Raw genomic sequence first — 26,850 nt, forward strand, 5'->3', positions numbered from 1 at the left:
TCTTCTTGGGGCAGGGACCTTGTACTCTGAAAAGTGCCAAGCAAACTATAAAAGTAATGCTTCCATTTTTTTCCTCTGCATTTGTCATCAAGGGAGAACTTCATCAGAATGCCATAAATCTGTGATTGTTTTTTATGTGGTTTAAACTTAATTGATAATTTGGTTAATGTCACATTCACTTCACATTTTTGTACCACATTTTTCATTTCTACATGCTTATAATGCAAATGAACTTGGCTATCTCATACTTCATTATATGACAGCCATTTTCACTCACTAAATCACACAACATTGTTAAATTGGCATTTTCTCAGGCACTAAAGTGGCTCACTATTCTTGCAACTAAGCAGCCTTTTACCATAAATCGTGGAGGAAAAATGTGGAACTACAGGTGTCAGGTTTTTCCTTTCTCTTTCCCATACTGACATAATGGTCTGTCATAAGATAACACTTTTTCCAATGAATATCTGTTTTCCTTCTCTAGCATAACCCAGTGTTTAATGGAACACACATATTTTGTTCTGTGAACCAGCTAAAATGATAATCCGCAGTTTGCCAGCATTGTCATACAGCTTTCAGTATTAGCACTTGATAATACTTAGGCTGAGTTCAGACATAATTGAATTCAGACAAACCTTGGTTTCATATAATGGTCTTGTTTAGACATAATACTAAACATTGTTTAGTGTTACATGCACAAGCCTACTCCCCCTCCCTTCTCCTCCATTTGTGTGACTGCAAGGAGGGTATTGGAAAAATCCATTTTCATTTTTCAACTAACTAGATTTATTCATGTTGTCTGAACCAGGACTACTGTGGTTAGTTTTAAATATGGTTTATCCAAACAACCCAAGATCATAGACCTCAAGTTGAAGTTGGCTTAGTTTGCTAAACCAACTATAATTTGTCCTGGTTCAGACAACATGGCAACAGAACTGGATGTTTCTGATGTCCCTTTTGTGGCCATATCAGAGGAGAAGATGGGAGGGGAGGGGAATCAGACAACCCCAGAGCTCATTCATGCAGCACTCAACTATTGTTTACAGCACAATCCTTTGAATGCTTTTTCAGAAGTAAGCCCCACCATATTCAGTGAGGCTTACTCCATAATAAGTGAGTTTAGAACTGCAGTCTTAATGTTATATCCAAATGCAGCCAATGACTGAATGCAAGGCTGCCCTCAAACTGGTTGGTTTGGTGGCAACAAACCAGGATCTGAACCTTCAGTTCAAGTTGGTGTGCAAACCAACCACAGTTTGTGCTAGTTGTGGTTTGCTATTATGTCTGAATTCACAGACCACTGACAAACCACAATTAGAGTCATTGCACTGCCTCAGGAGCCTGCTTTGTGAACTTAGTAACTTATGAATTTGAATACAGAGTAGAGGGAAAAACAAAAGTAAACAAGAAGCTCTAAAGCCTTATTTCCTGTTGTACATCTGGAAATTCAAACCATGGTGTGAGTTCTTAACTGTGGTTAGCACTAGCCATATTTTTGCATTATGTCCCAACCCAGACTTAGAGAAATTAGCCACTGTAAGATACAGTATCTTCTCTAGCAGTGTGCTTGATCAAATTTCAGAGATTTGTAATTTAAGAGAGTGACATATTAATGAAGCGCTCTCTCGCTCTCCCCCCCACTTCTAAACAGAACAATAGAAACATGGTTATGCTTGTTTTGACTACAGTAGTTCTTCCCATTCATTGTATTTGTAATTTTGACCAACAATCCAAACCCTACTTTGGTTGTCTTTCCAACAATATTGTCTTTAATGGCAGTGATCCAAAAGTGGCACCGCTAGTTTCGTGCATCCCAGGGAACTTTGGGCTTTTGTTGGAATATGACAGAAGTTTCGAAATGGACAGTGGCTGTGTTGTTCAAAGGGGTGGGGGAGGCTAGTAGGCATCACCAAACACTTGGCCATGTATCAGTAGCTCTTTGCATCCTAGCCAATGATATTATTAACATAATTAAATCACTCCAACATTCTGGACATCTTTATCTTTCTACTTAACATGGTTATATTTATATTTTATATTTAGTAATTACTTCCTTCTCTTCCATATCAGTATGTATAATAATAATTCCAACTTTGATTTATAAACTATGTCGGCAGATGAACTTAACCGTTCCATGAAGTTATGGATTTATTGCACAGAATTTCTTAAACACCACCACTGTCTGTACAGTCATTTTAAAGTTCTTTCTCTACACGCTCCCTTTTTAGATATGAACGGTAATGTTTCTGAAAAAGGAAGCTTGAACTAGATAGCAATAATCTAGTTCATCTGTTTAAGATTTTAGGGAAGGGAAGATGAATTTATTAATGAATTGTGAAATGGGGCAATGAATTATTTGCAATGTACACTGCATGTGTTTATTGCACATGAACAACAGTAATACACATTACACAATTATCGTGAACATATGTTAACATTAACTTACCTGCCAAATGTTGGAATTAAAAAAAGAACACCCTATTGATACATAGAATAATTGAGTTCCGCTTTCAAAAGTAGTTATCCCTCCCCTTCCAATCTCAGCACTGATGTCTGTAGAAGTAAAGCTGTAAAGTGGTCATCCCTCTAAATTCTGTTTTTCTCTAATCTTAGCATCAACGAGATCCTCGGCTGAATGAAATTTTGTTTCCATTCTATGATCCCAAAAGAGCAATGCAGATAATTGAGACATATGAGCCAGATGAAGATTTAAAAAGCAAAGGTAAGAAGCAGGAGGTGCTAGGCAATCATTCCTACAAAATGTATTGTTTTCTTCAAGGCTGTGTATTCAGAAGCACATGCTATCCTAACCTTTGTCTGAACATCATCGTGTCTTGTTCATCCTAAAAATTAAAAAAGAGGAGAGGGGAGTGGAAGGCATCCAAATCGGCAGAAAGAACAAAAAGGGGGGGGGACCCCAGGATGACGAAAGACCAACGTGGGTGAATGATGATCAATAATCTTGTTTATTCACCCACGTTGGTCTTTCGTCATCCTGGGGTTCCCCCCCCCTTTTTTTCTTTATCCTAAAAATTAGCCCGTGAGGTGACTCACTTATTCCTATTTTTCTGATTGGAGTTAAGACAAAGAAATGGCCAAGTCCACTGATATTTTCCATTGGACCCCATTTGCACATCTTCTAAATAAAGAGTGCAACCTGTGTTTCTCATAGCATAGAAAAATGATGCAAACTGAGCATTTTTGTTCTAAACTGATATTTTGAAACTCTTCATATTCCTCTGCTGGAGCTCCATTTATCACTTTTCACTACAAAGGGAATGCTGCTAGGGCAAAGAGAGTTGCAGCCTAGCAGCACTCCCTTAGCATTTTTGCACAGAGTGTCCCATGTGATTGATGCTACATCATGAGGCAGTGTTGTTTTCGGGAGCATTCTTGGGGGGGGGGAGAAGATAACTGCCTCCATTGGCTTTTCAAATCTGCAGTGGTATGTGTGTGCGTGTGTGTTAATCGCAGCATAAGTGCATAGAATCCATAATGTTGTGGTTTCATGCTTTCAGGTCTTATGTCAAGTGATGGCTTTTGCCGGTACTTGATGTCAGATGAGAACGCGCCTGTCTTCCTAGACCGTTTAGAGCTATACCAAGAAATGGAACATCCTTTGGCTCACTACTTCATTAGTTCCTCCCACAACACGTATCTCACAGGAAGACAGTTTGGTGGGAAGTCATCTGTGGAGATGTATAGACAAGTCCTCTTAGCTGGATGCAGGTTGGACATTCATGATGGTGGTTTCAGTGAATATTTTGGAGATGTTATACTATAAAACAGGTTAAATGTACAGTATCTGATTCACCAGTATATGTGACCATTTGTTTACATATAGATATAGATATTACACACACATGCACATGTAACAAACACTTATTTAAATACTGAGAGGTTCGTAAGGGTGCTAGTGGAAATTTGCAATCATACCTTTAAAGATACTATACAATGAGCAAAGTACAGTAGGGTTTTACCATCTGACTGCAGTTGTTTTGATACTTAGCAAAACAGGAAAATGTAAATTATATTGGAGCCATATGCATTTTAGAGGCATTTACTTATATCTAAGCTAATATGCATTCACGTTTATATAATTTGTGTTTCATTGTTTGCAGGGAGTAAGTATGATTTGTATCCTGCACTTCACCACATGGTCACAGGGCATATCAAAACATCATCAATGAAACAACACTAAACTACATTATATAATAAAACTTAGTTTTAAAATTCAGTACATGTACATGTCCGCTATCTGAGAACAATGTGTCTTCTTATCATGCCACATGGACAGAGAGACAGCAGAAGCAGGGAAGAGGGTGGGGCCATGCTACTAACCCTATGCCAAAGTCATGCCATCCACTGGTCCTGCCCCTGACATCTGCAGAGGGACAGCCACACACAACAAGCCTCCAACACCCAGGTGTTCGACATGTCCAGGACCTCTGATGGTCAGTTCAAATCAAAATTAAGCAGTATATATAGGTATAGTTACATGGTGTGACTCCTTTTCTCTCAGATGGCTTACACCAGCGTTTCCCAACTAGTGTGCCTCCAGATGTTGTTGGACCACAAATCCCATCTTTCCTGACCATTGGCAATGCTGGCTGAGGCTGATGGGAGTTGTGGTCCAACAACATCTGGTGGCCCACTAGTTGGGAAAGGCTGGCTTACACACACATAGAAAGCATTTAAAAGTAGCCACTGTTGTTACTATATCAGATAATTTGAAAGGAATTGTTCAATCTTTTACTATTAATTGCCTTAGCAATGAAAAAGGGAAAGTACTTTTTTCTCATTGGTTTATAGATGTGTTGAACTCGATTGCTGGGATGGAAAAGGTGAAGACCAGGAACCAATAATAACACATGGAAAAGCAATGTGTACAGACATCCTTTTCAAGGTAAACATAACCGGTAATAAATTTTAAAAGGCCAAGCCATAGGTCACTTAGTACAATACTTTTCTTGGTTTACTAGGAATTCAGCTGCCATTTGTGTAATGTTGAAGCTCTGCCCAAGTATATCAAGATCTCACTCTTTCCCTCATTATGCTTATAGCTTGCCTCCAATTGACAAGCAATAGGCTTCTGTGCAGCAGCATTCATTTGAATACTTCCCTGCTCTGCAGACTAAATTCATTCTGGCTCTGTTGGGTTTTAACATTCTCCTGTCTTATCACTGGAAAGGGAAGGGATAGGATTTACTTTGAATAAGATCCGGTCAATAAGCAATAAGATTCCATATGTTGTATGGATCAGAGCATTAGTGGTGGTGCATTGTTTATCGCCACAGTCAACTTCCTTCAGCAGTAAGGAGAATTTTGAGAAACCTACTGTTCAGTTTAATGTTGTGAGACAACATTGAAAAGATCAGTATGGACCTCTTTTCAGCATGGACACTTTGTTTTTTTTAAGTCATGGCATCTTTCTGATTGTTTAATATGCTCTAGATTGCATCTGAATTAGTTTTCATGTGTAACCATTTTTGCCTTTTTTAAAGGATGTGATTCAAGCCATTAAGGAAACAGCATTTGTAACATCTGAGTATCCTGTCATACTGTCATTTGAAAATCACTGCAGGTACATTATGAAGGGTTATTTTCTTGCATATTTCAATGATGAAATGAAAGAGAAATGGTGGCAAAACTCAAAGTAGGGCAAATGTTGTCAGTGACAGTTTTCTAATAAAATTGGCCTAAGTTAAATTCAAGGTCGCACTGAGTATTTGCTTTAATTACAGAAGTCAGATTTACCATATTGGGTTTTAAGCTCTGATGCAATAACATAAATACACTTGGAAGCCACTTTCATATAATTGTTTTATATCAATTCTCCAATTGTATTTGGGTTTGTGTTAATCTCTTATGCATGGTTGTACTATTTTGTTTCAATAACGTTCAGTTGTGCAGTAAACAGACAGCATTAAAAAAGAATGAATTCCATACACTTCTATATTTTGATTCACAACAGTGCCTCTTTTTTAAAAAAATTATATTGTTTCCCAGCAAATATCAACAATACAAAATGTCAAAATACTGTGAAGATATTTTTGGAGATCTTCTATTAAAGCAGCCACTCGAAACATATCCAGTAGGTACCTTCCAACTGTTTCTTTATATCTTCTTATAAAAACTTTTAGAAAAATCTGGTGGTAAGAGTCATGATACACCTTGGAGTTTGAAGGATGTCATCAGGTTCTTACATCATGAAGTGCCTGTATATTAGCCCTGAATTCTGTTGCTCCTGCTTACTTTTCTGCCTTAATTTCTTATCTTACTCCTAGAGCCTTGCATTCCTCTTATACCACTCTTTTAGCAACAGCAAATATTTCATCTCCTGTCTCACAGCCACCATTGTTTTCTTTTGTCGGTATCTTATCTTCAGAACTCATTTTTCTTAGATATTCATAAAAGCCAGTCCCTCCCTCCATGGAAACTTAGGAAGCTTCCTTATGCCAAGACAGATCGACAGTCCTTACCTTTTAAGAAGCACCTTAAGGTTTTCCAAATAAGGCTACAATGCTACACCCACTTACTTAGGAGTAAGTCCCATTGACTCAAACGGACTTGCTTCTCAGTAGACACATATAGGATTATACTGTATCTGAGTTATTTAATTCAGTGTGCCTCTTTCTCCTTTATCTTCATTTACCACTTGCTGTCATCTTTTTCTCATGTATGCATTCATTTAGATTGTAAGGCTGCAGGGAGATCCTGTGTAGTTTTTTTAAAAATTGCATGCTCTTTTAAGTTAACCTTTTTCCATTGTGCAATGCCTTTTTCATCATCTGTTCCTACTGTGAGTGGTCACTATGTTTATTATTTGGCATACACTTATGTTTTAATTAAGTTTTAATTAAACTGCACATTTTCTTTCTTTGCTATTTTAACCCCGCTGTTTACATTTTTCTCCCTCTACCTGCCAAATGAAGTCAACATTTTGTGCATTTTATGACATTTATTCTAGTTGTAAGAGACTCTAATATATTAAAGCTTATGCCATACCAAACCATTAGAGTGGTATTCAGTGTTAGTCCTACTCAGAGTAGATTCATTGAAGTTAATGGACATGATTAACATAGGCTCATTAATTTCAGTGGACCTACTCTGAGTAGGACTTGTTGAATATAATCCCTAGTCTTTAAGGTATTAAAAGACTGTTGTTGTTTTGCTGCAGCAGACTAACACAAATACCTTTCAAAAAGCCCTTTTACAAAGCTTTTAAGAAACAATAAATATGATGATGATATGAGCACCTGAAACCAAAAACTTCACTTACATTGACCTTAACACACTAGAGTCAGTATGTGTTTTTCCAGACATGAAGATTAATCTCAGCATGTAGAAGGGAGTGGGGGAGTAATCTGAGAAGCATTCCCAAGTCTCTTGACTTGAAGTCCAAGATCAAAGAAATATAAATCATAGGAATATGCAGTTCATTTTTCTTGATATAATAATTAAATGAAATCAGTCAATTTTGTTCTCATAATTGCATTAACAAATAGAATGCAAACAAAATAGTTTTTGTTTAATATTGCCTCAGCTGCCTGTCAATAGAGCTAGGATAGTTTACTACATAGCAGTTTAAGCTGAAGGGTATTGAGAAAGTAAGGATCATGATGACTAGTATCACCACTGGCCATTTGGTATTGCAGTTATATCAGGCAGCACTGTGGTGCACACAGAGAAGCCTTGCCATAGGGCTTTGTTGGATGGTTCCACAACTTAGCAATTCCCAGTCAGGGGCACTGGTGAGGAAGATGCTGTCAAAGTTATTACTACAGGGGGCTGCTGCATTGAGTCCCTGCGTGCTGCTAATTTAGGGATGTTTCCCTGCAGTTTTTGTTTCCTGAACCAGACCACTATTCCAAACCCATTCATTTCCATTGGCTTTGTCTGTGTTTCTTTCTCCTTAGTTTATAGTAAATGTTTTGATCCCTTCTTTAATTTTCATGTTAATCTTCTCCTTGTCTTAGTCTGGCTCTGTGCATGTATTCCTCTAATCCCTGTTCTTCCTAGTTGTTTCATTCTCTTGCAGCTGATGTTCCTGTAATTTTCCATTATCAGGGTTCCCTGAGCTGCTCTGTGAAATGGGGAGAATGGCACACTGTCAATTGTGGCAGTAATAGTTTTCTTCTCTATGGGGCAGCTGCTGCTGTAACCAGATTTTGACTGTTTCCTTTCCTGAAGTTTACATCAGCTAATCAAGAAAACTGTGCTTCCCAAATCTTAGCATCATCCAGTTACTGCTGTTTACAACTAATAATAGTTAGACTGTAAATGGCCTACTCAGTTTATAGATACATGGATTAAAATTACTGTGGTGTTTTGTTTTAAATTGGGCTGTATGCTCAAATTGCCTAAACCACACTAGTGTGTGCGAAGAGTATTCATGTTGGCTTTCACTGTATTCAGAAACCTTGCTTCTACCATGAACTGAATACAGTAGGGCTCCACTCATACGGCGGGTTACGTTCCGGACCCCCGCTGTAAAGCGGAACCCATTGAATAGAATGGTGCGTGATGCCCGAAAACTGCCGTAAAAGCAGAACAAGCACCGTATGAGTGGGGCTTTAGTCTGATTGCATCTAATTGAGACCTCTGCATTAGCGAAGCGTTGTAAAGCGGGGCCCTACTGTAGGTGGTCTTAGGCAAGCTGTTCTCTCTCAGCCTCAGCTCTACATCTGTAATATGGCAATATTAATACTGGCCTACCCTAGAGACTGACTGTAAGGATTATAACAAAATAACATTCTCTGAAGCACTTGTTCTAAAGCTGTTATATAAATGCTAAGTAGTAGTATTATCATCCTATCTACCAACAATTAACTCATTCTCCGAGTTGGATCTGCATATAGCCACAGCAGCATCAGAAGGCTTGGGGGAGAAAATACTGAGGGAAGAAAACGAATGGGGGAAAAACCAAATAAGGACTAAGCATGCTCAGTAGCAATGGAGCACTGACAGGTGGGAAAAGAAACACGGAGGGTAGGGATGGCATGGAGCATCTGGGAAGAGGGCATGGCTGGCTGGCTGGAATACTGAACAGAAGTAGTCTGCACTGTAACATTTTATTCCATGCCCCTCATGGTCATTGTTAAATCTCAGAGTACCAGGGGTGATCAAAACCTGCTTACTAGAGAGATGCATAGGATTGTATTCCTTGTTCCCTGAGAAAAAAGCAGCATCTCACAACAGATCTTTCTTTTCCCTTCTCTCCTTTGCAGCCCCCCATATGAAAAAAGCCTCTCCAAAGGATAGAGGGGATCAACCAAAAATTGTGGGCTGTGACAACTTGCAGTTGAAGGGAGGGGGGGAATCACCTGAAATTGGGTGGTGGAATCTTGTCCTCCATAGGCACGAGATTCATCTGCATAATTTCAAGTGATTTTCTCCCTCCTATTGCAGCCTCAGACAACACAGGAGACAATGTTTGGCTGGTCCTCCCTACCCTCTAGGGAATCTTTATTCTTTCTGTTGCTTTTCCTTTTGGTATCATTACCAAGCTGGAATATAAGACAGTAATAAATGTGTTTATACTAAGCATTTCCTAATTATGTCTCTTTTCTTGATTGCAGCTTGGACCAGGAAGGCCCTTGCCTTCCCCAAATGATCTTAAAAGAAAAATCCTGATTAAAAACAAAAGATTGAAACCTGAAGTGGAAAAAAGTAAGTAAAGAGTACTTCCATGAAAATGCCAACCCACAGATCGATTTTTTTGTTTTCATACATAGTGAACATGTTCTATATCATTTTAAAGATAATTTCCAACATTTCATTATCTGGCTATAGTTTTTCAAAATGATATTTTACATGTGGGTAAAACAACCAGAACCATGGCATGCAAGAGGACTCAGAATTTCTCTACCTTTTTTTCTAATCTTCTGTTAAAAGACCTTTCCAAGAAAATAGACAATAAGTTAGTTAATTAATTATTTTATTTATTTATTATTTGATTTATATCCCGCCCTTCCTCCCAGCAGGAGCCCAGGGCGGCACACAAAAGCACTAAAAACACTTTAAAGCTTCATAAAACAGACCTTAAAATACATTAAAACAAAACATCTTTAAAAACATTTTTTTAAAAAAGCTTTAAAAACATTTTTTTTAAAAAAAAGATTTAAAACATATTAAAAAGCAATTACAACGCAGACTGGGATAAGTTCTCAACTTAAAAGGCTTGTTGAAAGAGGAAGGTCTTCAATAGGCGCCAAAAAGATCAGAGATGGCGCCGGTCTAATATTTAAGGGGAGGGAATTCCATGGGGTAGGTGTCCGTTTCCTATGTTGTGCAGAACGGACCTTCTGATAAGACGGTATCTCCAGGAGGCCCTCACCTGCAGAGCGTAATGATTGACCGGGTGTATAAGGGATAAGATGATCTTTCAGGTATCCTGGTCCCAAACTGTATAGGGCTTTGTACACCAAAACTAGAACCTTGAACTTGGCCCGGTAGCAAATGGGCAGCCAGGGCAATTATTTCAGCAGCGGAGTGACATGTTGGAGATACCCTGGCCCAGTGAGCAGTCTTGCTGCTGCATTTTGCACCAGCTGCAGCTTCCCGACCAACCTCAAGGGCAGCCCCACATAGAGCGCATTACAGTAATCCAACCTGGAGGTTACCAGTGCATGGACAATAGTGGTCAAGTTACCCCGGTCCAGAAATGGTCACAGCTGTCTTAACAGCTGCAGCTGGTAAAAGGCACTCCTAGCCACTGAGGTCACCTGGGCCTCTAGCGACAAAGATGGATCCAGAAGCACCACCAAACTATGAACCTGCTCTTTCAGAGGGAGTACGACCCCATCCAAAGCAGGCAACTGACCAATTATCTGAACTTGGGAACTGTTAACCCACAGAGCCTCTGTCTTGCTAGGATTCAGACTCAGTTTATTGGCCCTCATCCAGCCCACCACTGAGTCCAGGCAGCTGTCCAGGGCATGCGCATCTTCTCCTGATTCAGATGTTACAGAGAAATAGAGCTTGGTATCATCAGCGTACTGCTGACACCTCACCCCAAATCTCCTGATGACCACTTCCAAGGGCTTCATATAGATGTTAAACAGCATGGGGGAACAAGATGGTACCCTGCAGCATCCCACAGCACTACTGTCAGGGGGCCGAAAGACAGTCACCCAATGCTGTTTTCTGAGAACAACCTTGGAGATAGGATCGGAACCAATATAAAACAGTTCCTCCAATACCCATCTCAGCAAGTCGGTCCAAAAGGATACCATAGTCAATGGTATCAGAAGCTGCTGAAAGATCAAGTAAGAATAGCAGGGTCGCACTCCCCTGTTCTTCTCCCAATAAAGGTCATCCATCAGGGCAACCAAGGCCGATTCAGTCCCATAACCAGGCCTGAACCCAGATTGGAATGGGTCAAGATAATCTGTTTCATCCAAGAGTACTTGCAATTGCAGTGCCACAACCCTCTCAATCAATTTCTAAGAAGGGGGTATTTGCGACCGGTTGGTAATTGTTGCAGACCAGTGGGTCCAGGGTGGCCTTTTTCAGGAGTGGTCGAATCACCACCTCTCTCCCACAACGATGCATTGACCACATCCTGGATCCACTCGGTCAACCCCCCTTGGCAAGCTTTAATGTTCCAAGAAGGGCAAGGGTCAAGAGGGCACGTTGCTGGCCGCATCATCGCAAGTGCCTTGTCTACATCATCAGGCCGCATCAACTGAAACCATTCCCAAGAAGGTGCAGCAGACTTTGCACTGGACACCTCATTGGGGACTCCCCTGGGGGAGATGTGGATGGGGCATCAAGACTGCTACGGAGGCGAGTAACTTTACCCTCAAAGTGCCTTGCAAACAATTCACAGTGGGCCTCCGAAGGGTCTAAAACTCCATTTCCTGGAGTTGATGCCAACAGACGCCTGATAATAGGGAAGAGCTCCACTAGATGGCTACTTGAGGATGTGATGGAGGCAGAGAAGTGGGCCTTCTTTGCCACTCTCACTGCCACACAGTGGGCACGGTTATGTTTTACTCATGCCCGATCAGCCTCACAGCAAGTCTTTCACCACTTGCGCTCTAGCCGTCGTCTAATGATTCTTTATTCTACAATAATACCTCAGTTAACAAAGTAGATTTATTTATTTTTATTTATTACATTTATATCTCATCTTTCTTTTTTCATGAAACCCAATGTGGCTTACATATGGTTCCCAGGAAGTCTTAAGCATTACTTAATTAACAGAAACTTTGGTATCAGAAGTAGGAATAATATGGAAAAGAATGGGGATAGGTTCCTACACCACAAAATAGAGTAGTTCAACATATTTCAGCAAACTTTTTATTCAAAACTAACAATACACATGTCTGAAATGAAACAACCAGGTCAGGTAAGCCTTGCAAACAGACTTGAAGGCTTCATACCCTTGAGCAGGCAGGCAAGGGGCAGCCACCCCCACCCCCCTGTGATTGCGCTCTCTCTCTCTCTTTTACGTATTTGATATTTCTCTATTAGACGTCCACCCCCTTTCTTGAAGCTTGTAGAAACTTCTACCAGCTTCCTTTCAAATGTATCAAGGCTGAAAAGGAGGGGTCATCCAGAGATATAAAAATTCACCTCAGGAACTGAAGGTCTCTTGTCTTACCTCAGAGAACAGTGCAACTCCAGTTTAAAAAATTCATTTTTCACATTTTAAAATAAACACCACAAATACAGGGAATAACATCCCATGGGATACGCGATTGTCCTGAAAGAAAGCACAGAAACAGAAACATCCACTGAAGTACTGGTGCCAGTTGGCAACTTTGTTACTGTTGCGTTTGTGACAGGGAAAATAAAAGAAAATTTGTTGGCAATTTTGTTTTGTGAAAACAAAATGTGTTGTAAAAAATGGATCATTAATACGAAATCCTCTTAAAAAGGGGGGCTTTCATTGCATTTGTTTTCCCTGCAAATGATGCTAAACGTTGGGCCACAAAAACAAATCTTTAGGGTGTTGCCAAGCCAAGTGTAAATTCCTGTGGGCATTACCACTTCCCACATGGACTTGATGCTGCCCTGCAACTTGTGAATGCATAGTAAAGGGTCATATGCACAGAGTCTTGCTTTGGAGGCAATTATTTGTGGGTGTGTGACAATAAATTGTTACATGTTTCCAATAAACATTACCACAAGTTTGAAACTTGTACATGAAATGTTAGCTCTTTATGTGTTTTAACATAACACAATTATCCAAGTAACAGATAAATTCTTGAGGTTGCAAAACTCGTGTTGGCCACATCTTTTAAAACACAATGTGTGTGCTGGACTGCCTTCAAGTCGATCCCGACTTAACGGTGACCCTGTGAATAGGGTTTTCATGGTAAGCGGTATTCAGAGGGGGTTTACCATTGCCTTCCTCTGAGGCTGAGAGGCAGTGACTGGCCCAAGGTCACCCAGTGAGCTTCATGATGTGTGGGGATTCGAACCCTGGTCTCCCAGGTCGTAGTCCAACACCTTAACCGCTATACCACACTGGCTCTCTAAAACACAGTAAACTCATTTAAATCTTCTCAGTTACCTCTAGTATTTCCAGTCAAGAATAAGCTTCTGCTTTGCTGCTCTGTATTTTTTTTATGAAGCATTTCAATAGCACTGTCTTCCAAAGCATTGCATCATGGTACTTTTTTACTTTTTCGTATACCTTATGGTTTTACCAAACAACTCTCTCTCTCGCGCGCGCATAAAGGAAAGTTCTTTAGTTATTAGTCTCAATGGGATAGTAATCTTCAATGATATTGGGGTTTATTTTGATCTCCATACTTCTTGTCTTTGGTTTCTCAGTATTCTAGAGTCTTGCAGTTCTGTCAGGAAACATTCATACGAGACACCTTCCTTTTTTGAAGGCATCAGCTGGAAGTAATCCCAGATTTGCCCACTTCCTGCATGAAGCAACTTTCAGATCAATCATTATAGTGATGGAGTGATTGTTATTTCTAGAAGAATGACTGCAGCCCAGTGCACAGTTACTTGAGGGTAAGCTGCACTGAACATAGTGGGACTTACTTTCAAGTAACCAAACATAAGATTGGGACTGAAGATCCTGCTAAGATCATCCACAGTTTTGCAGAATATGTGTTGTTTGAATTAAAGCTATGTGCAAATGGGCTGTCAAAATTCTCTACCATATTTATGGGTAGAGAAGTTGGGAAACTGTGTGTTCGGGGAACACCATTTCACCAAATTTATTCAGAGGAAGGGTAAATTCCCCAGCAGTTCTTTGAGCTGGGGTTTGCCATTTGCCATGACAGTAGTGCAGCTTTTTTCTTTTTTTCCAAGGTTTTTCTTCCTTTTCTTTCCCCCCTGCTTCTGCAATTGTGTTGGCAGCCTGGCCATCATTTTGCACTTTCCACAGTGCCCCAAAATACTTGTTGTTGTTGTTATTTACCCACCCTTCACTCTAAGTCCCAGGGTGGCTCACAACCATTTAAACATTAAGACAGTATAAAACAAATTACAATCACAAAAATAAGGGGGTCCTAAAATATACCTCTCAAGTGTCAAAGGCCAGGGTATCTTCAGAGGTACATCTTCAGCATATGATGAAAATAGTGCCAGGTGCAGCTCTTTGGTGATGGAGTTCCACCGTCTAGGAGCTGTCACAGAGAAGGGCTCCTCTCAGGCTGCCACCCTCCTGAGCTTCTGAGAGCAGTCGAACCAAGAGGGCCCCCTCCCTGATCTTAACACCTGAAAGGGTCTGTAGGAAAGGAGGCTGTTTTTTAAATATTTGCAGCCTAAGTCATTTAGGACATTAAACACTAACGTGAGCTCCTTGAAATGGGCCTCAAAATGAACTGGAAACCAATGCAGCTGTTTTAAAACAGGATTTATATGAGATTTAAATTGAACTCCAGCCAGTAATCTGGCTACTGCATTTTGGACCAGTTGAAGTTTCCAAGTCATCTTTGAGGGCAGCCCCATGTAGAGCACATTGCAGTAATCCAGTTTAGAAGTTACCAGAGCATAGAGTAAAGTGGTCAAGTCATTTCTGTCCAAAAGGGGCCGCAGCTGGCAAACTAGCCATAGCTGGAAAAAGGCACTCCTAGCCACCGAGGCTACCTGCACACCTCCAGTGACAGTGCCGAATCCAGAAGTACCCCTAAGCTATGGACCTGTTCCTTCCCGAGAAGTGCAGTCACATCTAGAACAGGTCATTCTCCACACCTGAATTCTCTTCAGAACACATAACACCTCTCTCTTTTCAAGATTCATCTTCAATTTATTGGCCAACATCCTGCCCATCACTGCCTCCAAGTACTGGTCTAACATGGTTTGATTTGGATTCCTACATTGAGCAGGGGGGTTGGACTTGATGGCCTTATATGCCCCTTCCAACTCTACTATTCTATGATTCTATCTCAATTGCCCCTCCCAATTCAGATGGAACAGAGAGATAGAGCTGTGTGTCACCTGCACATTGATGATACCTCACTCTAAATCTCCTGATGACAGCTCCCAGTGGCTTCATATAGATGTTAAATAGCATGGAGGACAAGATGGAACCATAGAATAGCTCCCATAGCTGTTGTTGCTCTGGGACATTGTACAAGGGAAATGGTAGCCACCACCACAACAAAAAAAAGTGGAGAATATTCTGCAATGGAGCCTTCTCTTTTTTTTTTTTAATAATTTTTATTCAAATTTTTCAAAAGACAAACAAAACAAAGTCAAAAAACATAACAATACAACAAAAAAATAAAAATAAAATAGTTGACTTCCGATTTGTCGCAGATCAGCTATGAGTATATAATATACATCAAACCTGTCCCTTAATATATACATACAGGATCACTTTTCTCCATAGGCTATCTTAGTTAATCGTCAAATCCCAATATCATCATTTTATTTTGATCTTTCAACAAAAAGTCTAAGAGAGGCTTCCATTCCTTAAGAAATGTGTCTGTCGATTTTTCTCTAAGTAGACATGTCAATTTATCCATCTCTACTAAATCCATTAATTTCAATAGCCATTCTTCCGTTGTTGGTGTTGGTTCCATTTTCCACTTTTGTGCATATAATAATCTTGCTGCCGTAATCATATATAATATTATTCTTCCATATTTCTTTTCTATTTGTTTATCCATAAAACCCAATAAAAAAAATTCTGGTTTTGACTGAATATTTATCTTTAGAATTTTTTGCATCATCCTACCTATCTGTACCCAAAATGATTTTGCCTTTTTACACAGCCACCACATATGATAAAAAGATCCTTCTTGTTGTTTACATTTCCAACAAACATTAGAAACATTACTATACATTTTTGACAACTTTTCTGGAGTCATGTACCAACGGTACATCATTTTATAGAAATTTTCTTTGAGATTATAGCATAATGTAAATCTCAATATCCCCTCATAAATGCCTTACTTGTATCCCAAACAACATTTTCATTTGTTCCTTTATGTAAATTATGTTCAAAAAACTCTTTTAATTTCTTCTTACATTCTTGTACTACTTTGTCATTCTGTAATAAAGATTCATTTAGTCTCCATCTAAATCCAAGATTTTTTTTTTATAAGTTAATATCACAGGATTGTGGTCCGAAAAAGTTTTTGGTAATATATCCATTTTAACAATATCTTTCACTAGATTTTTAGACATCCAAATCATATCAATCCTCGAGAATGCTTTATGTCTTTCTGAAAAATAAGTGAATTTCTTTGCGTTATCATTTATATATCTCCAGGTATCCACCAATTCTAAATTTTGCATCAGTTCAAAGCAAATCTTCGGTAATTTACCCTGTGTCTCTTTAATATTTTTTTCAGAAAGTCTATCAATTTTTGGTAAGATTACCCCATTCCAATCACCCATGACACACCAATGATCATATGAAAACTCTGACAATTTTTCCATAAGTCCTGTGTAGAACCTTGTTTTATCTTCATTGGGGGCATAAATACCCACTATCAAAATTTTTATGCCCTGTAAAGTAATTTCAACCCCTACAAATCTACCACAATCATCCAGTAATATCAATTTAGGAAGCAATTGTGGGTTAATGTAAAGAACAACTCCATTTTTTTTTTTTTTGATCCAGCCGAAATAAATTCTTCACCCAAATTTTTACAAATCAAATATTTGGAATCTTTCTTCTTAATATGAGTTTCTTGTAAACAAATTATATCCAATTTTAATTTTTTCAAATAATGAAACACTTTCTTTCTCTTCTGCGCGGTGTTGGCTCCATTTATATTCCAAGTTAGATATTTGTAATCCATCTTTAAGCGTGTATTTTAAAAGGTGCAATGGAGCCTTCTCTTTCAGTGGGGGTGAGATAAAGAAAAATCTCAGAAATGTTCTCTGGAAAATGACTCCAGAGAAAGTTTGGCTCAGCTCTAATTTAAATGTCTGAGGCTCCGTGTTCTGTTTTCACCACTTCCAGTGAAGTATTCAGAGATAATAGGATCTGAAAAAGAAGCATTTAATGTAAAGGCCACTGTATTAATTACCAACATTGCCAGAGGAGACCCATGCTTTTGTAGTAGCATTGAAAGACACAGATCGCATAGGCAGATCCAGCAACATGGTTACTTGTCACACCAACATTGATCTACTCTGGAGACTAGCGACAGTAGATCAGGAAGTAACTAGATCACCATCCATATACACCTGACATTGCACCATTTCACATTTTGTGTAAGTAGCCATGTGGTAGTGACTTCCATGTTGTGGCTGGTAATGTACAAATTAGGGTTAGGATGATGTTTCGGTGAGTGTGGACTATACTAGGTTCACTGAGTGTACTGTACTATGGTTCAGTACTGATAATGATCAACCCAGCCTGTTGAGTGCATATAGCTATTCCGAGCCAGCCCTGAACAGCTAAATGATTTTTGTTGTTGTTACGTGCCTTCAAGTCGATTACAACTTATGGCGACCCTATGAATCAGTGACCTCTAATAGCATCTGTCATGAACCACCCTGTTCAGATCTTGTAAGTTCAGGTCTGTGGCTTCCTATATAGAATCAGTCCATCTCTTGGTTGGCCTTCCTCTTTTTCTACTCCCTTCTGTTTTTCCCAGCATTATTGTCTTTTCTAGTGAATCATGTCTTCTCATGAAGTGTCCAAAGTATGATAACCTCAGTTTCATCATTTTAGCTTCTAGTGATAGTTCTGGTTTAATTTGTTCTAACACCCAATTATTTGTCTTTTTCGCAGTCCATGGTATCCATTGTAAATGATTTTACAATATATATATTACAATATATTTTGATTTACAAAATATCGTGTGTGTGTCTTTGTGTGTATTTACTTTAAATAGAACAGCTTGAAACTTTGAAAAGTATGATGGAAGCTGGTGAAACTGCTGCTCCTGTTAGCATCTTGGAGGATGATAATGAAGAAGAGATAGAAAGTGGTAAGGTGGTTCTCAACATTGTCTTCCCTTCAGCAACTCCTAATTATCATAATGTCTTAGCTGATAGACCATCTGGTAGAAAGCCTTAGTCAAGGCCTCTTTGACTTGACAGCTTTAATTTTACTGTAATATGCTTTAGGTGAACATTCACTTCTAGAATAAATCTTCTAAGTTTTATATTTGGTCTCTAAATTCCATGAATATGTGCAAAAATCCAGGGAGTTCATAAAAAATTCACTCATGGCTGAATCCTAAGGTGATGTGTAGATCATAGGCCTTTGTAATCTAAGAGGCCTAGATGAGTAGAGCAGATAATCAGTAATTGCCAACTGAGAAGAGAAAGAGTTACCAAGGTCTAAATTCTGAGTTGCTTCGAGAGCTATCTTGAATCCATATTTTAAGTATTGCTGAGTTCTGCTTACTGAAAGATGACTTTTATAGATAAAAACTAGTAAAACTGCTTAGAAGCCTTCCTGATACCTTTTAAAAGCCTCTGGTTTTAAAAGCCTCTGCTTGGCTTTTTTTGTTTTTTGAGCGGGCTGTCTCTCATTGTTTTCTAATATCTTATTCCTTCTTTGCACTGTTAATGTAGGTGACCAAGAAGAAGAAGCCCATCCAGAGTACAAATTTGGAAGTGAACTCTCTGCAGATGACTTGAGCCAAAAAGAATCTGTGGTCAACAGTGTGAAAAAGGTAGGATAACTTTTCCAATGTATGTTTTTTAGTTGACAACTTCTCATTCATATACATGGCCAAGAGAATCGGATCACCGGGCTTATTAATTATTAAGTAGCAAAATATTTAAGAACTTCCTTATGCAACTACTGACATTTTAAATGTATGGCAATGTCAGCCTTTTTAATGGGAAAAAATGTAATTCTTATTCAGAACAGTTCCCCTTTAATGTATTAAAGTTGTACCTGAGATAGTCCCCTTTGATGTACTAGAGTAGTTTTTACTCAAAGAAGGCTGCATCACACATCTTGAGCACATTGCACTGTCCATTGGTGTATATGATTTGGGTCAAAGTGATAAAGAAAGGGTTTGGTTCTCTTCATTGCTAGTTGCTGCTGATAGACTAGAGCAGCCTTTCCCAACCAGTGTGCCTCCAGATGTTGTTGGACTACAACTCCCATCCGCCTCAGCCAGCATTTCAATGTACTAGGGCAGCAAGCACATCAAACCTTGCATGTCCAAGGGAAACATCTGAATTCTGTTGCTCCTGTTGATATTCTAGCTCCTTCCCCAGCTGTCTTCTAATATTAATGCAGCAGCTGCACCAGTAGAAACCCTCCTTGCTATGCAAAAAACGTTTTAAATTTCATGTGCTCTTTTTTTGCTTTCTTTGGATGTTCAGGTAGCATTGAGCTCCTTGTACGGTAGTGTGTTTGTATTTACTTAATGAACCAAATGGCACATAACTTCCTCCAGTTAGTAGGCTATCCTTGGTTGTGATCTGGGTTGACTGCTTTGCTCCCCCAATAATCAACTATGTGATAGATATTCCAAGGCAGTGTCTTCAGGTCTTAGCCTTTGTTTTGCAGTGTCTGGGATAGAATTGTAGGTAGCTGCCCTATACATTTATCCAGTATATGTTTCAAGCAATTGTAGAATCTCTTTGGTCAGATAAGAGTTTCTTGTTGATTTTCTCCCCCTCAACAATGGCTACTTTAAAAATGTAGTACTAAGCAGCTTCAGTTCATTTGTGTTTCTTCCAGCAGTTTCAATCATCTGGACCCCAGAATGTGTTATGATTTCTGATCTTGCTTCTCCTCCCCCGCCCTTCTGTAAGAGGGCCTTCCCTTCACCATATTGTGAACCACTGTGCTTTTAAGCGTCAGTATATTCTGCAAACATTTTAAACAGGAGCTATAACTTATGCATGAGGGGTACACGTGCATCCAGTGGAAAGGATATATTTAATTATTTTTAAAAAATGTATACTGACATTTCTGTCCTGCTTTTCACCTCCAGTGGAGATGCTGTACATGACTCACAAGATGTAATAAACAGCAAAAGTAAAAATGACAATAATCCAATCATTAAAATAAGCAAGTAAATACCAAACACATCTCCAAAATAAAAACAGCATTAAAAAAAAGTCTATGGTGCCATAATTCGCAGATAACAATAGAAACTGAATCAAAGCCTTGATGAAAAAGAAAACTCATCAGTCACCTGCAGAATATGCCCCCTTGCACATTGCCATGAACTGTTCCTCAGAAGCCACTGACACATGCTAGAGGGCTACGTCATCTGATTTTAAAAGAAGGCAGATTCACATGGGGGAGAAAGGCTCTTGGGTACCTAGGTCTCAACCATTTTAAGGCTTTAAGTTTGATAAACACCACCTTGAATTGTACTCAGAAAGAAACCAGCAGCTAGTGCAGCATTGGTACAATAAAGGAGTTGCATGATCTCAATACTTGTCCCTGGTCAATATTTTATCAGTGGCATTCTCCACCAACAGATATATTTGAATGGCTTTCAAGGGCAGCCTCACACAGAGTGTGTTAGGTAGTCCAATAATGCATATATGACCTTGGCCAAGTCAAACTGTACCAGGAATGGGTGCTCCTAGCACACCAATCTAACCTGGGCAAAAGCACTCCTGGCCACAGCCACTACCTAACCATCTAGTAGCAAGGCCAGGTCCTGGAGTTAATTTCCCCCTCTGTGTTCCTACAACAGGTCCTGGAATTACCACAAAGCTAGGAACCTGATCTTTCAAGTAGAGTGAAACCCCATCCTATCCCTAGACCAGTAGGTCTCCTGACCAAAAACACGTCTTGTCCAGATATAACTTCAGTGTGTTTTCCTCATGCAACCCTTCATCTTCTCCAGATACCAGTTCAGAATCTTTGTGCCCTCTGCCCCTGAATAAGAAGGCAAGGAGTCACAGAGTTGAGTATCTTCAGCATACTAATGAAAATCAACCCTGCACCCTTCCCAGTGATCTCCCCCAAGCAGTTTTATGTAGATGTTAAAAGCAATGGGGATGAGATTGACTCCTGCAGGGGTTAAGCACAGATCTCCCAGCACCAGCTCCTGAAACCTACTTGCAAGGAAGGACTGGAGCTGCTGCAAGATAGACCATCTGAAGCCCCATCCCATCAAGCCAGTGAAGAAGGATAACATGGTTGATGGTATTGAAAGCAACTGAGAAATCCAGCAGAGTCAACAGGAATACAAATATACACTCCCTCTGTCCAGTTCCCAGCTTAGAGCTAAGGCAACCAAGTCCATTTCTGTGCCAAAACCAGATTTGAAGTCAGAGACTGAAAGGGGTCAAATCACTTTCATCCAGTGATTCTTGGAGTTGGGTCACCACCATATGAGATGCCTAGCACTTTCTCCTGCTTTTTGGTTTCCCCTCCTTTGAGTTATGAGTGTCATATTGCAACTTCTTTGGATAATATCTGTATTTTTCCCCTTAGGCCGTGGACGATTCTGAACAAGAAAACAATAAAAAGGTGACCCACTGGATATTATATAGCTTTCCCATTTTTATTTTTCTGCATCTAACAAAACTGCTTCATAGAATGCATTCTTACCTCCCTGCATTATTTAAGTATTCTCTTTATTTAGCTATTCCTCAGGAATAGATTATTTTTAATTGTCATAATGGTTCTCTCTTTATAGCAGGTAGCAAACCCAACTACCTTGTAGGATAGTTGAATGCTGGATGGCTTGCATGTGTCCTCTATCTTAGCTTGATGCAGATGTTTACATAGTCAGTTCATTGGAGTTATAAACTGTTCTAACTTCCCATCTCTTCATATCCCCCTCTATTTTGGCTTTCTCTTCCTTTTTTATTTTCTTTTAGTTGGGGTGGTGGTGGTTGCATGTTAAACTTTCTTCTAGAAGTGCTTCGCTTGAACCTCTGTTCCCCATCAACCTTCTCCATATTTCCCTACTATCAAGGTTCTTCTAATTCCTAGGCCTACTCAGTGTTTGCCTCATCCCATTTTTTATGGGGCTAGCAGAGTTCGGTCTTCAACAACTTTGACATCCCAAAATGGTCTGCTATTATGCCATAATCATCAGTTTAGTTCAGTAACAAAAGCTGTGGCACAACTTTTGCTCCTGTGTGTCCCTGATTTTATTTCAACAGGATGCATATATTTGATTACTAATTCTCAGACAGCAGAAATAGCAAGGAAAATACTAAACTTGAAGCTTGTTCTTTCTTTCCATATTTTGCTTACTTAGAAGAATATGGACTTCTAAACAGCCTTTATCTGTTTTATAGGCTTATACATCTGTTCTATCTCTCACCCCGTAGTCCTTTTTCTGATGTAGGGTACAAATTCTCAGTGCAGTTAATGTAATGGTTCTTGGCTATTGTGAAGATACTCAATGGCAGCTAGAATATATTAGGAAAATTATGCCATTTTATTAGGGGAGAGAGGCAATGCAATGGATTATTACATTAAATGTATTACTGGGGAGGGACTGGTTATTGGTGGGGGTGGGGTGGAGGAAGAAGCTGATGCTCTTTGTTCTAACCTTAGAAACCACCTGATGTCAGAAACTTATGTGACGGAAATAGTTACTGAATCTTGGTGGCCATTAGTACCTAGTTTTGTATGACAATAGTATTACCAATAGATAGTATTTGTAACAATTCTGTGGTAACTAAGGGGGGGAATTCCAAGATTTTTTGCAGTCTCTGGATTGCAATATGCACATGTCCCTACTCAAAGTGGAGTTGTCAGTGGAGGCTGCCATTTTCAGATGGTAATTAATATTCAGATTACAATGGATTTATTTATTTAAAATATTTATGAATCAGCTATATTCACAGATGTTTAAGTGATTTACAACAAAATAGAACTAGAATAACATCCATCATAAATAAAGGGTACTTTTTGGTTCACTCCAGAGGTATCCCTTTCGCATGCAGAAGGCCTCTTAAGAACATAAGAACATAAGAAGAGCCTGCTGGATCATGCCCATCTAGTCCAGTATCCTGTTCTCACAATGCCCAACCAGGTGCCTGGGGGAAGCCCGCAAGCAGGACCTGAGTGCAAGAATACTCTCCCCTCCTGAGGCTTCCGGCAACTGGTTTTCAGAAGCATGCTGAGCACAGCCATCACTCTTCTACTCACAGAAGGGCTGTTTTTCACCTCATCTACAGCATTGCATTAGAAAACTGTACATCCAAAGGTTTTCCTCTGCTTGTGCAACCTCTTGGAACAAGTGAGAACATGAAGTCTGCTGTAGAACCTACCTTTTATAGGCAGGACAGTGCTAGAGGCCGTCTTCCCTTCTGCCAATGGTTCTTTGGATCAAACTAATATATGCATGATACCTGAAGGTTGTAAGTTATTTCAAAACAGACTTACTGGGTCTGAGTGCCGTGCCATACATGTGGGCATCCCCTTCTCCTCTCCCCCTTTACTGCCTGCCCACCATCAAGAGTGGTATCACAGAAATATAGAAACTATTATTTCATGGCTCGGGGAGAGAGAGTTCTGTGTTTTTTGTTGTCATCATAGGGATGATAGGTTTTCCTGCAGCACACAGGGTTGCAACGGAGTTCCCTGTGCTCTGTCCACCTTCAAGCAGGTAAGGGATGAAGAATAGCCATGGCTTTGGAAGCCACCTTCACCCTCTCCTGACACAAGGGGAAGAAAATGAGGGTCTCTGCAAACACTGAGGTGACCATTTTTGCAGGTGTCCATTTTGGCAGGTGCAGCTGTGGCATCATCTTTGGGGGTGGATATTAGATGCAGAGAGTAGCCGCACAGAATGGGGGCTGTCATCACTCATGTAGCCAGTGTTCCAAGTCAAGAGTTTTGGATGGGATGAGATGGAATGTGGTGCAGGCCTTGGTGCCAAAAGAGCCAGAAGGAACAAAAGGGTAGATACAATCCCCCTAGAGTGGATGTCCCACCAACTTGGATCTTAAGAAAGAACATAAAAATCGTAAATGCAGGCAAAATGTAAACAGAAATGCAGGCTGCTCTACTCTGTCTGTAGCGTGATCCTGATTTCAGCCTCTCCTGTCCCTAAGTTATGTGAGGTTCCTCCTGCTTTAGAGGTTGGGGGTGGGGACAATAAAGGCTTTATCACTCCCTTCTGTCCCATTAAAGATAAAGGTTGGTTTTTGGCCTTGTGTGCCTAAGGTTTCAAAAGACTGCTTCACATTTCTCAGTCAACCCATTACCCTTGTTCCTCTTCTCTTTTCCAATTTGTTAACCATGCTATATCTTTCTTGCCTTCCTTCTTTCCAGTGTTATCTAAATGTAGATAGGAAGCACTGTGGAGCAGGACAGGACAGGAACCTCTTCTCTACCAAAGTTTCTCTATAAAACAGTGATGGTGTGACATAATAATAAGTAATGTTTTTATAAAAAGCCCTGTAATCATAGGTTAATTATGACATCTGATCTCATGTGTGACTCTTTTTCCTTAGGTAGTCCGACATCACGTGGGATATAGCGCCATCTAGCGTCCGAAGGCAAGAATGGATCGAAGTCAAGACCTGGGGCATCTAGCCCCTCCCACTCCAGTTCATTCTTGCCTTCCTTCGAGGCGTTTGGATCTTCTACTGTAGCTAAGTTTGAGTGTGTGGGACTGTCAAAATTCTTCTTGTTTCTTCTGTCCCTCACTCTCTTTTTCTGTTGTCTGGGACCTTATTTTGGGGGGGGATTTTTATTTTTTACCTCACTTTGTTTCCCCCTTTTGGTCCTTTTGCTGAGGAATCCGGCGGCTGCTGTTTTCCCTTTTGGCTCCCGTCTCCCAGAGACGAGCCTTCCTTGAGAGCCACAGCTGCGGCTCTCTTTTCAGCCAGTGTTTTAGTATTTTTTCCTCTTTGACGGAATCCGGCGGCCGCTGTTTTCCCTTTTGGCTCCCGTCTCCAAGAGTCGAGCCTACCCTGAGAGCTGCGGCTGCAGCTCTCTTTTCAGCCAGTGTTTTAGTATTTTTTCCTTTTCGACGTCTCCCCACCGTAGGTGACGTCTAATTTTATTGGGCTCCCCTCTCTTTTGGGACGAACCCTGAGAGCTGCAGCTGCAGCTCTCTCGTCAGCCCTTCCCCTGCCTTGCTGCTGCCTCCTCCAGGCGGCAGCCATCTTTTCTCGCTTTTTACCTCGCCGGGAGCCGCGACTGCGGCTCCTTTCATATCTGCTTTTTCGGCGGCGGCTGCTTGGGGCTGCTGCAAAAGGCTGCTGCCTTTTTTGCCTGATTTTTGCCTAGAGCTTTCACTCGTTTCGTTGAGAGCCGCAGCTGCGGCTCCTTTAACTTCTGCTTTTTTGGCGGGGGCTGCTCTTGGGCTGAAGTGATAGGCGGCGGCCTCCCTCGGCAAGGGGCGGTTGGAGCTCGCCTTTGCGGCTCCTCTGCTAGCCTCTTTCTGCCTTGAGGCTCTTCAGGTGGCTGTGGGAGAAACCCCCCCAGCCTTTTTCACATTTAAAGAGCGTCATCGTTTATATGCTGCGCTTGGAGCTCACCCTTGCTCCTCCTCCCCTATCTGTCTGCCTGACTACTGCCGCGGCCGTTACAGGCCTTCTAAAGCACCAGGAACCCTTGCCTGCCCGCCATTGTGCCTTCTTCCCGGCCGCCATTTTGATTGAAATTCCCGCCCTTTTTCGCGGGCGCCATTTTGATCTGCCCATTTTTCCCGCCCTTTCTGTTCTCCTTCACTTGTTTGTACAGTTATTTAGTCAGACTATCCAAGTGCCTGTAGGACTTTTTTTTACAAGTGCCTCTGCACAGCAACTGCATATTTGGACTGCACCTTGAAATTATCTGCGCCGCAGCTGTATATTGGAACTGTACGCCACACCGCACCCCCCACCTCTGTGCGTGTGCTGGTGATAGTACTCCGCCACACCGCACCCACCATCTCTGTGCATGTGTTGGTGTTATATATACCGTGTGGTGGTGAAAGTCCCTTGCCACACCGCACCCCCCACCTCTGTGCGTGTGTTGGTATAGCATTGCTGGGTGCTCAGAATGGCGGATCAACACTCAGATGCACATTCAGCAGCGGCTAAGAGACCCTGCAAGTCCTCGCATCATAAGTCTGCAAATCAAAAACTGCCCAGGCTGCACTCCAAGGCCGTGGCTAAAACTAAACACCTGTCTCGCCACAGTGCCACCAAAAACACGCGTTACATTTCTGTGCCACATTCTGAAGCTGCTAACCAAGAGCACTTGACAGCACTCTTTCACTCTCTAGCTGGGTCATCTGAGGATGACTTCGAGGATTTTCCTGACCAGCCTGGGGTCTGCCACTCACAATCTAGCCTGCCGCTCCAGCCCAGTGAGCCCACTGTTGCTGTTCCTCCACAAGCACAACCGCCTGCTGGTCCGCTATCAGGGCAACTACCTGCCTCTGTACCAGGACTGCAGATGTCTCCTGAATTCCTGATGCAGTTGAAAGATATACTAAGCCTCTTCTCAGATCAGTCGAGAGTCCAGACAGCTCCATTGACTCAGCACAGCGAACAGCACCCTTCCTGTGCCCCAGTCCCATG

At 40.8% G+C, this 26,850-nt stretch overlaps 1 protein-coding gene across 2 annotated transcripts in view; it reads left to right on the forward strand.

The window, feature by feature from the left end:
- Positions 1 to 26,850, forward strand: part of PLCB4 (phospholipase C beta 4) — a 250,171-nt gene that overhangs the window by 169,837 nt on the left and 53,484 nt on the right. For both annotated transcript variants that reach the window (XM_061622541.1, XM_061622542.1), the window contains 9 exons: positions 2,614 to 2,722; positions 3,519 to 3,729; positions 4,813 to 4,906; positions 5,505 to 5,584; positions 6,010 to 6,094; positions 9,582 to 9,672; positions 18,273 to 18,368; positions 18,961 to 19,061; positions 21,806 to 21,841. In XM_061622541.1, coding sequence (XP_061478525.1) covers positions 2,614 to 2,722; positions 3,519 to 3,729; positions 4,813 to 4,906; positions 5,505 to 5,584; positions 6,010 to 6,094; positions 9,582 to 9,672; positions 18,273 to 18,368; positions 18,961 to 19,061; positions 21,806 to 21,841 — 903 coding nt within the window. The remainder of the gene's footprint in view (positions 1 to 2,613; positions 2,723 to 3,518; positions 3,730 to 4,812; positions 4,907 to 5,504; positions 5,585 to 6,009; positions 6,095 to 9,581; positions 9,673 to 18,272; positions 18,369 to 18,960; positions 19,062 to 21,805; positions 21,842 to 26,850) is intronic.

Source organism: Rhineura floridana, chromosome 4 (genome assembly GCF_030035675.1).
Source record: "Rhineura floridana isolate rRhiFlo1 chromosome 4, rRhiFlo1.hap2, whole genome shotgun sequence".
Taxonomy (NCBI): domain Eukaryota; kingdom Metazoa; phylum Chordata; class Lepidosauria; order Squamata; family Rhineuridae; genus Rhineura; species Rhineura floridana.